The following is a 15,413-nucleotide window of genomic DNA, read 5'->3' as shown; positions in this document are numbered from 1 at the left end:
GAGAGCAGAGCACCAGCATAACATCAGGCGCTGATATCTCGTCCACGAGATATATATTTGTAGCAGGTCATCAAAATGAAGGAAAATAACTGTTAGTGACTGGCAAAGGAAAAGAGGCGCCGTGTTGATTCATGAACTCAATGCGAGTTTGACCTCCTTCGGGGTGTTTGTTATATCATTCCCTCCATGAAAAACAACACGCAATGAGATAAAATGTCTTGTCGACATAATTAGAGGATAGAGAAAAATGAGGTTCATGATTTTTGTGTTCAAATCAATGCTGGAAGACGAATCTAGAATGAGATGTCGTTTTGGAGTTTGAAAGCGTTGCGCTGATGAACGAATGCAGCTGAATTGATGTGTTCTTGTTTCTCAGTGTATCGTTTTGTTATTATTAAGGAAAGAAAACATAGAGCATGCTTGTGATGGGAAGCACGTTTAGCAAAAGCTGGTTTGGCCAACATCTCGAATTAGAACCAACAAGTTATCGTGTATGGCGTCGACTTCACGAGATGGTAATCACGAATTAACTACAAACAAAACTTTAATGAATTCCAATAATGTTCGGTGATCTTTTTAACAAGTGCGGGGTAAAAATGGAAGTACATTTTTTTATCATTGATTTTTTAATCATATTTCCTGACCAATTAAATCCAGAGAAACAAGAACCGTTAATTTTAATAATGATTGTAATAACCATATTATTTTTCTAATATAAGTTACTTTACTAAAAGTTTTAAGAAACTGTCTTTAAAATTCTAAAATACCGTCATTATGGTCCCCCATGGACAGGTCAGTGCAATAGTAATTAACACCTCCATACGAAAGTGTACAGTGCACCCTCTCGCTGGCATTAATTTGCATAACAATCCGATTCGGAGTACAATTAAGGTGAAATAAATTCACTGCCCATCTAAAGCATATTTTTAATATTTTTATTTGAGGAAGCTGGTGAACGAATATTCTCTGGTGGTTCACTTTCCATGTTCTTGGTCATTACAAAAGACCTCAACTTCCTTTCCACAAAAGGCGTGCACTTTGGTTCCTTGTTTGCTTAATTACGAAATTATCTAAACATGTTAAAATCATATCACGAAAGATTATGGAAATTTCGTTCCAGAAGAAATTCTGTTTGGAACTCGCAAAGGTTTTTTTTTACTTTTTTTCAACCGGTTTGTTCTTGTATTTTTTTTAAAAATATTTTATTATTATTATTTTTAAATTAATTTTTTAAATCGTTTTAATACAGTATTATAAAAGATAATTGTTATTGCATTATTAAACCAGCTATTTAAGTATTTATGTTTGCAAGAGTCTAAATCCAGCAGGCATTCAAAGACAGTTTCAAAATTGGTTCTGGAAGTTTCATTCCAAAAGGAAAATTGAAATTCAAGAAATGCTCAACTCCTATTAGCTGCCGTGCAAAAACAGTCATTGACTCATGTTCTCTTCAGAAAAATTACTAACCCTCTCGGAGTTTTGCCCTAATACTTTTCATTTCTAGTTTTATAAATCATAGCACAAAATTTAAATTTTAATATAAAAAACAAATATAACATTGTATACTCATTTAATATTGTAATAACAGTAACGGTTAAAATTATTTTTAAAAATTAATTTTAACATCAACACATTAAATTGATATAAAAATATAATTTTTTATTTTAAATAAAAAAATTAAAATTTTTAAAGAACATGCTCGTAACATAACACCAAACAACTAATTGACGAGCCAGTCTATAAAATATGACATTGTTCTCTCTCTTTCCCACGAACATAAATCTCACAAAAATCAAATTTTAATTTTTTGTGTTTAATAAATCAATTATTCCTGTGTTTTTTTTATAAACAAAACAAAACCCAAAATGATCTATCCGGGTTATTGAAACCCTAATCAAGTGAGGATGTACACGAAGCCGATCAAAAACTGAATGTCGTGCCCATTTGAAGCTTTTTGCCTCCTCTTTCCGGAACTTGTTATATCTCATATCTGGTGAGAGTTTGGAGAGGTTCTTTTTATGGATTGGGGGGTGGGGGGACGAATTCTGTGCCTAATGGGTTGTTTAGTTTGGACTTACTTGTCTTGTTCTTCCTTCCCACTTTACGTTTGATGGAGGAGTTCGTATTTATAATCTGTCCAATGCCATAACATCTGTAGAGCTTGGGCTCTTTAACCTGGGAACTCCTGCCTAAATTTTCACGGATAAAGATTTTATTTCATGTGGTTGTGTAGGCAAACTATTTTCCATCCCTTTTTTTAATAATATTCATATTTTTTTATCTAAATAATAAATCAATTGAAATTCAGCACCCTTTAATTTTAATTTTAATTTTTTATTTTATTTCTAAACATTTAAATCAGTTTACGCATATCTCAATTAATTTTTTTGAGATCCTGAAGTTAACAATCAAATAAATTTATAATAATTTTAAAATTTATAATAATTAAATTAATAATTTATAAAAAATAAATCCAAAACCTTCACCAATTCAACTACATTGCCCATTATTTCTCTAATTGTTTGTTGCAATTGTTGCTAGCCTTCTTGTACATCCACAGCTGATGGGTGTTTTGATGGTTAAAGGTGGTGAACAAAGTGTAAAAGTCATAAATTAACATTGTAAAGGTATTTTTAATTATTGTATAAAAAATAATAATAATCTTATAATCTTCTTAAACTATTTTGTTTATATTTTTCCACACCATTAAATAAGGATCTAAAGGATGGGAAACATTATAAATAATGATATGCAAACTGCAATTTATAACACTACAGTAACAGAGTTTTTTTTTTTTTTCCAGGTTTGAGTTTCAGTTTGCCAGATTTCAAAAGGTCCTTTAAGAACCAAAGACGAGACCCTCCAATTTTCATCATCTTACTGTGAAATTGCCTTGAGATCCGGGTTGTTACAATTAATTAAAAAACAACCCATCAACATATATAATTTGGATTATGACCCAAATTATCGTACCGGGACATCTGCATTGTTAATTTTTAATTTTCTTGGAATATACCCACAGTGTACTGAAGATGCGTCGAAAATACTAGTTATTGTGTTGTTACCCAGAGGGTAACTTTTGATTCAAAGACAAAAGGACAGATCGACCAAAAGGCCAGTCAAAATACCCGCTCTATATGCTCAGGGCTTTTATAACCAAGCTCAGTAACCATCCCTGTGAGGAACAGGTGAACAGCTCGTAAAACTCTACCAATAAATTAACATAAGACAGGCAACAAAAAGAAGTCTGATTTGAGATCACTAAAACTGCCTCGTGTGCATAAATTTAGCTGAAGTCAGTCAGCTGGAAAGTTGTGACTTCAGAAAGAAAACCATCACCTATCAATCCAAAATAACAAGAATCTGATGTTCTGACGTTAGACATACTCTTGCATAAATCCCTGAAATATCTTGTTGTTTCGGCTGTTGTGCCGGCCGATGGGCTGGATAGGTTCAGATGGGTCCCCCTCTAAAGAAGAGATTGAACGGTCAAGAATGATTGAACAGTTATAGATAATGCTGTTGGGACGTGGGATACGTTGAGTCATCCATCCATCTAATCTATCATGCCAAGGAAAAGAAGCAGAGAACTTCAGTTCGTGGGTGCTGTCTTATAGTCTCAGAACACTACCCTCGTAGCGTCACAAGCAACCCTGTCGAGAGGGAGTGGGAGAGATTTCAGATTTCATCGAGGTTAGCAGCCTAGAAGAGACCAATCTATGATCATGCAGGATATGGAAGTGTGAACGTGTCAAAAGAACTATTCCTCACTCTGTAGAACAAGTGATCACGCAAGATATCAAAGTGTGGACGGGTCAAAAGAACTATTTATGACCCTGCAGAACATTCGAGTAGACTTTTGGAATACCTGGCAGTTGAGCAGAGAAACCAAATCAAAGAAGCGAATGCAATGGAGGTCTGGATCCACTGGAACGGTTCAGTGGTAAAAATAGTTCCTTGCCACCCCGTTCTTTCAACCAATTTAAGAGACCACCCTCAAAACCACCCATGGGGGAGTTGGGACTGACCTTTCTGTTCCTTTTCGGGACTCATAGCGAGCACTGGCCTCCCTGCTCTTTCCAGTTTTGATCTATGAATATTTCAATTTTTTTTTTTTAAACATGGGCTGAAACTTTAGATGGAAAATTCTGAGTTATGGATTTAAAATATAAAACCTAGAAGAACTCCGATAGGTTAATAAGCTAGTAATGGAATGTAAGCGCGGGCCAAACCAGTAAAATAATTTCAAGTTCTGCTGGAGGTAGAAGCATGCCACACATGCATTCACCGAGAAAAAAAAAGGGTCTGCTTCTTTTCAGTGGACGTGGTTCTGCCAGCACCACTTTGGGCTAGATTTCGATTAATATCTAGACGAGCGAGGTCGGGGAAAAAACTCTTTTACTGCACCGATTTTTAATTTACTTACATTGGATATCATGGGGCAGCTGGACTGCTCACATCAGCAGTCATCCACTACTTCCACCAAAAAAATGAATCAAGGATTGACAACAGAAAGAGGGCAATTGTGACTTTAATCAAAGAGCTGATCGATAGGAATCTGGCCAAATATATCAGGGCACGAATCCCAATCTCCCTTGTCTCTTGCCTCCCAATATCCGCCAACATAACGGTATGCATCACTCCCTTTATCCTTTGCAAACCACCGCGGCTGCCAACCCCGCTCTTGCATCTTTCGGGCCTGGAATCCATATCAAAACAACATTCCACCACACTACCATCAAAACCACAAAGAAACAGTTGACTAAACACATCAGCAGTGAAAGATAACATTGTATTATCTCTATTGCTATAAAATTACAACTAAACATGCAAGTATCTAGAACTGTCTACATATAGAATTCATTCTACAACGGAGAAAAGCATTGTGCATGTTACCTGGCGCTGACGTTGCTCTAGCCGTAATTTCTCTGAATTTGCCATATCAAATTCACCATTTTCCAAGTACCTTTGATCGGGTCTAAGCCTTGAATCTGTGGGAGGCAACTTTTCCTGCACATATGAAGAGGCCAGCAGTCAAAACCAATGAACCGGAAAAGTTGATAAACAGGGGGAGTCATGAATTCATAAGCATGCATGTTAAAGCATACTGGAAGTGTATATACATGGATTTCTCCCTAGTAAAAGTTGCCAGACGAACAAGAAACCAAGCTACAAAATTGCTAGTGCATATAAAAGTACCTCAAGTCCAGGAGTGAGCTCATTCAACGTAATGGCAAAACGTGTCAAATTGTATCTGGTGGGAAATCTGGGAGGTTTACTTCGCTTCCAGAGCATATGAGCTTCCTTCATAGACTCAAATCCTTTTCCTTTCCCGGAAAAGTCACCATTCATGTAATGCATGCTCTCATCCCATTTTCCAAAAAGAGTTGCCACTGTTTTACCATGCCTATCTTGAACTACTCCCTGTACCTGAAAATTACGTTTGTATAAACATAACTGAAGTCATCTGGACAATCATACGAGAAAGACAAGAAAGCACGCACCTGGTGAGGATTTCGGTCTATGATAGACTGCTCCTTGAATTTCAGCTTACATGAATACCCACAATTTCCTTCTAATCGCATTGTACCATAGTGATCACAGTACAATTTTCCTAGTATAAGATTGTATATTGAAGTTGTAACCTGAAATAAAATGTCTACTTTCAAACTGGAACATGAAAAAAGAAAGAAATAGGAAAAGACGTATTGATTTATACCTTACTCCATTGGAAGACTTCTCCGTCATCAAATTCCAAGGTCAAAACTCCAACGGGATCAAGCTGGATCGAGCGACCCCAAAATTTGCTTTTTAGATTGCTATCACCCCAAAATTTCCATCCTGTACCCTCACAATGGCATGCGACAATCATGGGGTGATGACTGACCTGATATCAAAAGTTACATAAAAATTAGCTACTTAATACTCAGCAATGAAAGAAGGAAAACATTCAAGGCCATTGTAATAAAATTGACCCATATGTGAAAGAGCTGGGTAAATAGGAGTCTTCCAGGGAAGAATGACGAAGAGAGAATGGGACACCGTGCATGCACTTTTGGCTCTTGCATTGTAACAACTCTAAGCCAGTTTCTCCGTCAAAAGGGAAGAAAACATCTACCATTAGCAACAACCCAATTATATGATGATACGATCCTCACTGTTAAATAACCCATAAATTCTACATATTTATTTTGTTTCTTCACTCTAATAAGGCTCCTCGTCATTTCCCAACATTCTTCTCATTGCACAAAAATAATAAAGCACCCCTGCACTCTCGTTGGACATGATACAGTATACACGATACCATATTATCAAGTTCAAAATGATACACATTAGAAAGATTTCAACAAACCTAACCCCACCTTCCCATGGTAATAATCCCTGTAGACTTATTAGTGCGCTACAATATGAAGTCATAAAACAGGAGCTTGCTAAACAAGCAGCTTCTTCTTTTTTTTGTTCAATTTTATAAAACCATCTCTTAATCAAAGTTTAGGATTTGTAGTACTCGAGCTATTATCATCCTGACATATATATGCGCAAAAAAGATTACAAGAGAATAGATCAGATCAAACAGTTACTTTGAACTCTCAGAAGTTGATAACAAACCTTTTCTGAGAAAAACCGGAGGCCCTTGTCTGGATAGTCGGCCTCATATGTTTCCCCTAATAATGGATTAAATGGTTTGCAAATTCTTCCTTCAGTTGAAGCATATCCAGAAACAGCAAAAGCAGCCACATTAAGAATCCTCATAAGACTGTTACCCTGAACAGAAGGAAATTCAATGACCATGGTTTAGGGAAAGAAAATGCCACAAGGGTTTATTTCATATAAGAAAAGATGGAACCACTGGAGGTTACTATGCCTTAAGTGTGAACACCAAGCACTCCATGGATCAGAAAGTTAAGAGATGCACGGGCTTATCTCATAGAAAAAGTGAGTCAACACTTAGAGACTAACCAGCTTAAGTGTGAACACGAAACACAGAAGTGTGCAGCATTTGCAATGATATAATAACAAAAATCAAGAGGCCCATCTATACCCACCACTATTTTTTTTGGAGCATGAATATTTGACATCTAAGATAAGCAGCATTCCACAGGGTGCAGCCTTGAATGTACAAAATACGTGCAAGAGCAAACCCGAAAAAAGTTCATATATGCAACATGCACATGGTCTCACTACATACTAAAATAACGAGCACAATTTCATGATCCTGCTACATTGAATCAAATTGAAAGGCAAACAGTTATGAGGACATAACCAGATTACCAGAATCCAAGATAGAAGTTTCACTCACGGTTCAACTTATTTTTCAGGAAAAGTACGTTCACTCTAAGATGCTGAATCAGAAGTTTAACAAAAAGCGATGGGTTTCTAAGATGGGTATAGTTAGAGAATAATATAAAACATGTTTTGGAGTCTCATCTAAAAGTTTAAACTTTTGAATTGAGATTATTTTTTGACATGGTATTAAAAGCTTTAATAACCAAAAGGTAATCAAAAATTCAAATTTACATCTCTCATTCTTTTTTCTAATTAAAATTAACTAATAACACAAGGTAGTGTAGGCTTTTACTTAAGAGATGTATGTTTTAAAATAATATAAATTATATCTTGGGACCTCACATTACAACTTAAACTTTTTGGTTGAGATGGTTCTTTAATAAAAAATAGATAGAAAAAGGTAATAGTTATGGTAAATCACAAGAAGTCATGCTATTTATATCTAAGAGTTATGTTGAATGGAAATTCTATCATTCACCATACAATAATCCTTTTAGAGTTCACACAAAGATAGATTTTTCTTGTGATGGGTAACTAAAAATATGGTCGAGGAAACAATAAATCATTTGAGAAACATAAACTAAATGGGCAAAAGATACAGCAGGTACTTTAATAGAAGCTATACATAAATTTGCAGCCAACTGATATAGAACAAAACCAGTTATGAAGTTGCACAGCTTTGTTAAAGTGACATGCATAACCAATAATAGAGCTAATTACCATGTTGTGGAAGAAAAAGAATAGCATGAAAATCTAACACATAAACTGACCTGTTTTCCCCATTCATATGCCCGATCAAGAAGATACGAGTATTCCAAATCTTCAAAGCATTTTTGTAACGAAGAGAGAGGCTCATTGAAGTAAACAGGAAGGCAAACTTTGGTAAGGTCCTTCCCAATGTTATCCTTAATCATTGACCATAGACTGACACCTTTTTCTTTTTCAATTGGGTCAGGTAACTTCTTACGACGCTTAATGTAAGGATAGTTTGAGCCAACAGATCTAATTGAAGGATCAATGCAATCTTCTGATTCTAGAGAAAAAAACCCTTCATCATCCGAAGAGAATGATGATGTTCGGAAACCAGACTCATTACTTTTGAAAGAACCTGATGATAGAAAATCACGGGTGTCAAAGAATGTATTCTCTTCATCATCCGTCTCTTCCTCTGCAGCATCAACTCTTTCATTATCATCATCAGATTCACTGACACTTGCTTCGAGAAAATAAACAAATGAGAATCAAATTTCAAAGCATCCATAGAGAGAGGTAAGATGATAAATTTAAAAAATACATAAAACCATTTCAAAGATGATTAAAATCAGAAAATTAAAGAACCACAATGATGAAAGAAGAAATTGAAAGGTAAAAACAAGCATTGACACATTTAGACTTCCACAAACAACCAGCAATTACAATGTAATGCACAAAAATAAAACAAAACTGGCCTATTATTAGAAGTTGAATCAGCACACTACCACAATACAGCAAAATCATTCTGTTCATAAGAACAACATGAAAACCAGACCGAGACACTAGATGATGCTATATGCTGCCAGTACCTTACATTGTTCAGTTGAGGAGAATAGAAATAATCCCAGATTCCAAGTAATAATATCCTGACCCTTCTGTCAGAGGCTGTTGTGTCTTAAAGGTTTCAATGATTAAGAGAGATTAGTTTCTAGTAAGACACATGCCATAGAGTGGCCTGTTGAGAATCAGGCCCTAATCTGGTTTTCGGATGTGTAGTACCCAGGCATGATATTCGCATGACAACCATACACATATCTCAGGTAATCCAGAAATGCTGAGCTCATTTACATAACAGAAGAATATACTGAACTATAACAGGACCTAAATACCAATCAAGCATAGGCATATTGGTATATAAATCGTAGTGTCTTACAAAATCAGCTCTTGATGTTAATTTTTTTTTTATTGCAGAACTTACCACTGAACTTGTCTTGTAGCACAGTGGAAGAAGATGTGCGTTGATCGTTCAACTGTCTTTGGCTCTCATCAACTACTGTATTCTCCAAGTCAACCTTTTCTGTCTGTATAATACAAAACAAAAGCAGCTCCCTGGTTACACATGGAAATATTGAAGATTGAAACCTTGTAACAGAAACTGATGCAGCATTTAGTCACAGACTCTTACTAAAATAAAACATACATTCAAAATGCAAATGCAATCAATAACTGGAAAAAAAAATCATTAATACTAGAACAGTAAAATTTAATTTGCTAATCATCTGATTCATCAAATAAAAGCAAACATTCATATTGCAAGCAAAGGAACAAAATGCAAATCAGGAATTAAAGCATTGGAGAGAAGATATGCACCCCAGAGATGTTTACATATAGTAAGCAAGGATATTTATGGAAACAATGGTAAAATATTAAAGAAAGGATATGATGTTATAGCCCATAATTCCATTAGGCAATCAATCCTTAGCCTCAGGTATAACATCAAAACTGTAAGATGCATAAAATGTTAAAATTTCATCGAATCAAGTTCCAAGCAGTTCACAAACTTTACCGTAGCATACAAACCTCATCAAGTGTGAGAAAGTAGCAAATATTGAACTTTGATTTTTTCCTTCCTACTGCAAAGTTAAACAATTCTCTACCTTATACCTCCCAGTAAAATAACAGAGAAGGTATGGGATGGAATTTTATTTTTTTTGGCTATAACTTGAGCAATCCTTGACATGAAAAATTGTATTGATGTGGGGGCCAACGTAGTATATTTTTAGGTCTAATTCTACATCAGCTTTCTTGCCTTACCCAAAGGGGTTGTAGCATTGAGTTATTGAAGATCAAGAAAATATCTAAAAGAAATAATACATAATGGTATGGCAGAATTCTAATGCAATAGAAAAGCCATCTTAAAAAACGACAAGGTTAAGCATACTTGCAAAAAAATAAAATTTCATTGCTGCAGATATATAATTTAGCAGAAAACCTGGTTAAAATCTGAGTATAAAACCTCAGAAACACTGGCAAGTTGCACAACCATCCTCCTGGAGTGGAAAAAGAAAGAAATCCTTAAAAAATAAAATTAATACTATAAATTTCGAAGTCAACAAGTTCCTCATAGTCATTGTGGGAGAAGTTCGCAGGTGGGCTACAAGTTCCACCATAGGAAAACCAAGGTCTGTTTGTTCGCAACACTCACCAGCTTCAATAGAATCTGTTTTACAATACCAAGTTTGGAACACAGGGTAAGCAAGGAAATTGGAGAGCTCATTAAGGGAGTGAACTTAAGGAGATGTTGTCAAAAGCTGAGTGATGATGACAACAGTAATTCACAGGAACCACTCCTGCAAACCTCACTACTGAACCCAAGGCTTCAATAGCCAAAGAAAATGTTGAAGTGATGATTGATCTGTACCTGTGCAGCACTACAAAATGCATACTCCCCATGCACAAAGAAAGCATGGATGAACAAGCAAGTTCCCAGCCTATATAGAGCACATATATGGTCGGGGCCAAATAGATTGCTTAGAAAACCCAACTGATTGGAAAGAAAAATCTCTAAGAGTGGCCGAACTCACTTAACAAGTCATGTACCAAAGCACTTGATGACACTCTCAGAAACCAGTATTGCATCTTTGACTTCCACAACAACCAGTAAAAACAACACTATTAAAAACACAATCTCCACCGAGACAATCACCTGATTTGCAAATATCACTGTTTCTTTTACCATTTTTAATGTTGTAAGGCAACCAAATTGAAATAATTTCCTAGAAACTTCTGCTGCTAGACTGAATAGCTAATAATACTAGTAAAATATATTTTTTCCAGAGATTAAATACTTTCAGGTAAAAATACGATAATGGTATCTAAATGCACACATTGGCAGGGTACTTCTTACACTTGCGAAAAGCGAGAAATTAACTTATAAAAGTATAAAATATAGAATTTTCTTAATAATAGATACTATGAACGTCTATAAGAGTTTGCCTTCATGAGAGAAACAAATTACCTATATATAATAAAAACTTAAAAAAAAAAAAAACAACGTTGTATGCCCCCAAAGTGCAAGTTAGGAGAAAAAAAAATACACTGGGTGTATAAATCATGGTAAAAACACCAAGCTTGATGTATCTGTCCGGTTAGCATACATGACCTTTTTTTTGTTACAAAGGAGAGGTTCAAACTTTAGGCTTTTTGAAGGAAGGAGGGTCAAGAAAGCTAGTAGAACGACAACTCATTGCCTAGCAAACATGACTTTGAACTCAGGAAAATATGTTATCTGCGAAGGAATCTGCTGCCATGTAATTAAATGGTATACCTCGTTTCATTTTACCATTATGATAATTTCTCAGGATGTGAGAGAAAGACATGATGAGGCGTCTTCTAGACTAACAGATAGAATAAAATGGAGAACCTGAACTATAAAAGTCAGAATTGTGCAAGTAACCTCCTATCTAGCATTCTCATATGAAATCCTAGTTAAATCTTCTTCTTCTTCTTCTTTTCCAAAAGGAATATAAAATATTGATCATTGCCTGAATAATACACAAATGTTAACACATACACCCTCTCCAAATGAACTTCTATACAAAAGAATCACGTAAAAGAATCAACAAAGTGCATCTCTACTTACCGACACAGATGCAAAAAACACACCATCTATAGATATCTAAAGAAATCAGATGGAATTTGCACGACTCTGCATGGTAGAAGAAAGTGTAGAAGCACAAGAAGTAGAATTCCGAATTCCAATGGCATTTTCTTTTGTACTTTTCATAACATGTACCTCTAGCTGGCGAAGCGTGTCGATGAGAAGCCATTGCTTCTGCTTGAGAAGCACTATCTGGTTCTGCAGCGCTGCAAACTCAGTCCTCATGATCTGCTCGCCATCCTGTATCACTTCCTCCCTGATTCCCTCCTCTTGAAGCCGCTGCCTCAGCTTCTTTGTTGAGACAGCCACATTGTCCAAAGGAGCCATTAGTTCACTGTTAGACATACGAGGGAACATATCCTTCACAGCCTGCAATGCTTCCATCCATGCCAAGCGATCCTCACGTGTCTCTGCTCTCAAGTGCAGCCTCTTTGTGCCAGTAAATATTGAGAACCTCTTGTCATCTGATCTGCTCTCGCGGATTGATGATACCTAAAAACATAAATTGAGATTTAATGGGAGAAACCATAAAAAAAAAAAACTCCTATTCTGATAAATGAATAAAATTGATTTAGAGAGAATATAACTGAAAGTTGGGGGGAAATCACATGATTCCACTAAATTTCCATCGGAAGTAAAATCTTCCTTTAGAAGAAACAAAAGATAACAAATCGCAGTAAGAATAATTGACAATCCAAATCCAAGAGGCCATTGAAAATTGAAAAACAAAAATTATCATATATTCACCTTGAGATGAATTTCACCAACAGGCTTACGCCTATTCTGCGAATTCCCATTCCTAGGCCTAGAAATACGTCTCATAGATTCTTCACCGATAACTTTGGATCCTTTCTCGGTCTCTTGATTAACGACAATCTTATCAGGTCCATGAATTTTATAATACGACAACACTCCATCTTGCAAAACGAACCATCTCGGCCTCCAACCTCTCCCGTAGTTCACCCACTTATATAAAACCCCCGATATCCCATTCCCTACTATATCATTTATCTTCACATCCACCTGTACAAGTGGCTGCTCCCTCTGGTGACTAGTCCTGTTACTTTTGTTAACATCTGTTCCGCTGCTGCTGCTGCAATTGCTGGCGGTGCTGTGGTTGTGGTCGTGGTGGTTTGAGAAATGATTAGTGTTGTTTTGGTAGTGGTTTTGGATTTGAATTTGTGGGTGAACGGTGGTTGATCCGGGGTCGGATCTGGCGGTGACTGCCATCGATAGATTCGCCGGCGAGTGATCGGACACGGTGGAGATGCAGCAAAGCGGATGCATAAGGAAACTTCTCAACACAAATCAACGGACAACCCGACGGTTATTGGAGAAATGGTGACATGACAGCAGCGGGTGGTGGTGGAAGTGAGAAGCTTATTATTATTCATGACGGTTACAAGCGGAAAATTGTTAGGAAAACGGTTACAGAGAATGTGAAAAAATAGGCTATTAATTTTGCATTTAATGATGATGATGATGATTATCGGCAAGGATTTTGAAAATAGAATTATAAATGGGAGAAATTAAATCGGTAGAGAAGAAGTGACCACAGAGAAAAACAATCCGACTAGACTTTTCTCTTAGAAATTGGAAATGGAAATTTAAAGAAGCAACCGCAATTTGATGTGTGTGAAGACGGGGCAGTTTAAATACAAAGCGGTTGGTTGATGAGTTATGACTCTGTCTCTTCTTCTATACGGGTTTTGTTTGTATGTGGTAAGATGCAGGAGAAAAAGCAGAGATCGCCGCCGGGTCGTACAGGCGGTGATGTGAAGGATTCTGGATGGACACGTGGAGCAAATGCAGTGTGTGAAACATGTGGCGGGGGTGCTTGACGGGGAATCCAGCGAGGGAAGAGAGTGAAACAGCTGGCCCGTTTGGTAGCGGACCGGTTTGAAATGGGGGTAGAATCTTACCTGGAGATTAACTATTTCAAATTTTTTTGATAACTTTTGTTATTTGACCTGCTAGAGTCGTGTGAATGGCACTTGGAAAAGAGGTTTGGGAAGGTCAGGTGTTCATCTGGGTTCTATTCAGACTATGTGACTATGTTTTAAAACGTTAGCTAGATAGGTAAAAAGTTATTTGGTATTTAAGATAATGGCTAATTAATATACTTGAATTTTTTTTTCTTAATCCAACGAACTTAGGTTCGTAATAGAAATTTTGAGTAACTGTAAAATATGTTAATATTCTTGAATTTAAAATTTTTTTAATGATAAAATTGGTATTTTTATAAGAAATGTATTGAATAATTTAAAAAAAAATAAATTTAAGGAACAAAGATATTTATACTTGAAGATGTTTGTTCTTGAGTTTTAAGTTTATTAATACTCTAAGTAATTTTATCTTAAAAGATAAAAAATTATGAGTTATTTACATAAATGGTTCAAGAGGTGCTTATGCCTTCTAAACCTTGTCGTTCTCATATAAAAAAAGATTGGGAAAGCCCTCTCATTTCGATGATATTAATAAGAGGCAAATACTTCTTACATATCATTAATGAGATAATAAATATGGTATATCCTTTAAAAGACCTTACATACACATGTAAGTATAGAGAAATTATTATTTTGATATGAATAATTATTCTAAATGAAGAGACATAACAGTTTATTATGTTTTTAACACTTATATTATAGAGGATTGTCTAGGATCAGGTATAACACCTTAGAATTTAATATTGTCTAAATTTTTTATGTCTGATATATTTGTCGTACTCATGTTACCTTGAACTTAACGAACTGTTAAGTTCAAGCGCCTTGAATCTGACATGCTTGCCAAACCCATATCACCTTGAACTTGGTGGTTGTCATGACCAAATATCTTAGGTCTGACATATTTGTCAAACCCATTTGCTTTAAAAAAAAAATTATTTATAAAAATCTTAACAAAAAGTTAACTTATTAGTTGCTTCTAAAGCCTTTAATGTGTAGTCTAGTATTTAAAGGCTTAAAAAATGTCAAGGGTGACAGATGTCTTGTCATTCTTTAGAAAAAAAATGGTAAGTAATTGTAGATCTAAAAAGATTTCAAAAGAAAGGAAAAGAGATTTTTAGAAAGATTACATAGCGACGCAAAAAAAATATTGCAGGTTTTTGGCCTTTCTAAGGTTACAAAAAAGTGTCATCTGTTTTGGCTTTTTATTCTTTTCTCTTTTGTACTCTTTTTAAATGTTGTTGTCGATATAACATGAGTTAGGAATTTCCAATATTTTATAAGAAGAAAGCAATTTGATAGCATAAAGGAAATTATTGACTAGGTAAGTCAAAACTTCTTTTATTGTGCTTTTATAAAACCTTCTTCAATTTGTTCTCCTTTTTATAATTATGACTTCTATAAAAGAAAAAAGAAGCAAATTTCCAAAGGTGATTTCAGTTTGAAACATGAAACTTGAACCACTTGTCATTGATCTTCGACCATAAAAATTATCCCTAAATTTGAGAGGAATAATATCTAACCTTTTTATACTAGAAGAAGGGATGAGA

General features: G+C 35.4%; 1 protein-coding gene across 3 annotated transcripts; it reads right to left on the bottom strand.

Moving 5' to 3' along the window:
* Positions 1 to 4,379: 4,379 nt before the first annotated feature.
* On the bottom strand, positions 4,380 to 13,795 carry LOC105127854 (oxysterol-binding protein-related protein 1C). Of its 3 annotated transcripts, none has more exons than XM_011029306.1 (10): positions 12,668 to 13,793; positions 12,056 to 12,412; positions 9,239 to 9,341; positions 8,058 to 8,503; positions 6,610 to 6,765; positions 5,720 to 5,887; positions 5,505 to 5,645; positions 5,200 to 5,430; positions 4,897 to 5,010; positions 4,380 to 4,699 (listed from the first exon to the last, which is right to left on the bottom strand). In XM_011029306.1, the coding sequence occupies exons 1-10, from the start codon at positions 13,205 to 13,207 to the stop codon at positions 4,532 to 4,534; spliced, it is 2,424 nt and encodes an 807-aa protein (XP_011027608.1). In that variant the 5' UTR covers positions 13,208 to 13,793; the 3' UTR covers positions 4,380 to 4,531. The 3 variants fall into 3 exon arrangements, with proteins under 3 accessions (XP_011027608.1, XP_011027610.1, XP_011027609.1); XM_011029307.1 differs by having other exon boundaries at positions 4,651 to 4,732; positions 12,668 to 13,795; XM_011029308.1 differs by lacking the exons at positions 12,056 to 12,412; positions 12,668 to 13,793 and adding an exon at positions 10,253 to 10,310.
* Positions 13,796 to 15,413: the final 1,618 nt, after the last annotated feature.

This window comes from Populus euphratica, unplaced genomic scaffold (assembly GCF_000495115.2).
Source record: "Populus euphratica unplaced genomic scaffold, PopEup_1.0 scaffold93.1, whole genome shotgun sequence".
Classification (NCBI taxonomy): Eukaryota; Viridiplantae; Streptophyta; class Magnoliopsida; order Malpighiales; family Salicaceae; genus Populus; species Populus euphratica.
This window is presented reverse-complemented; position numbering and strand designations above follow the sequence as displayed.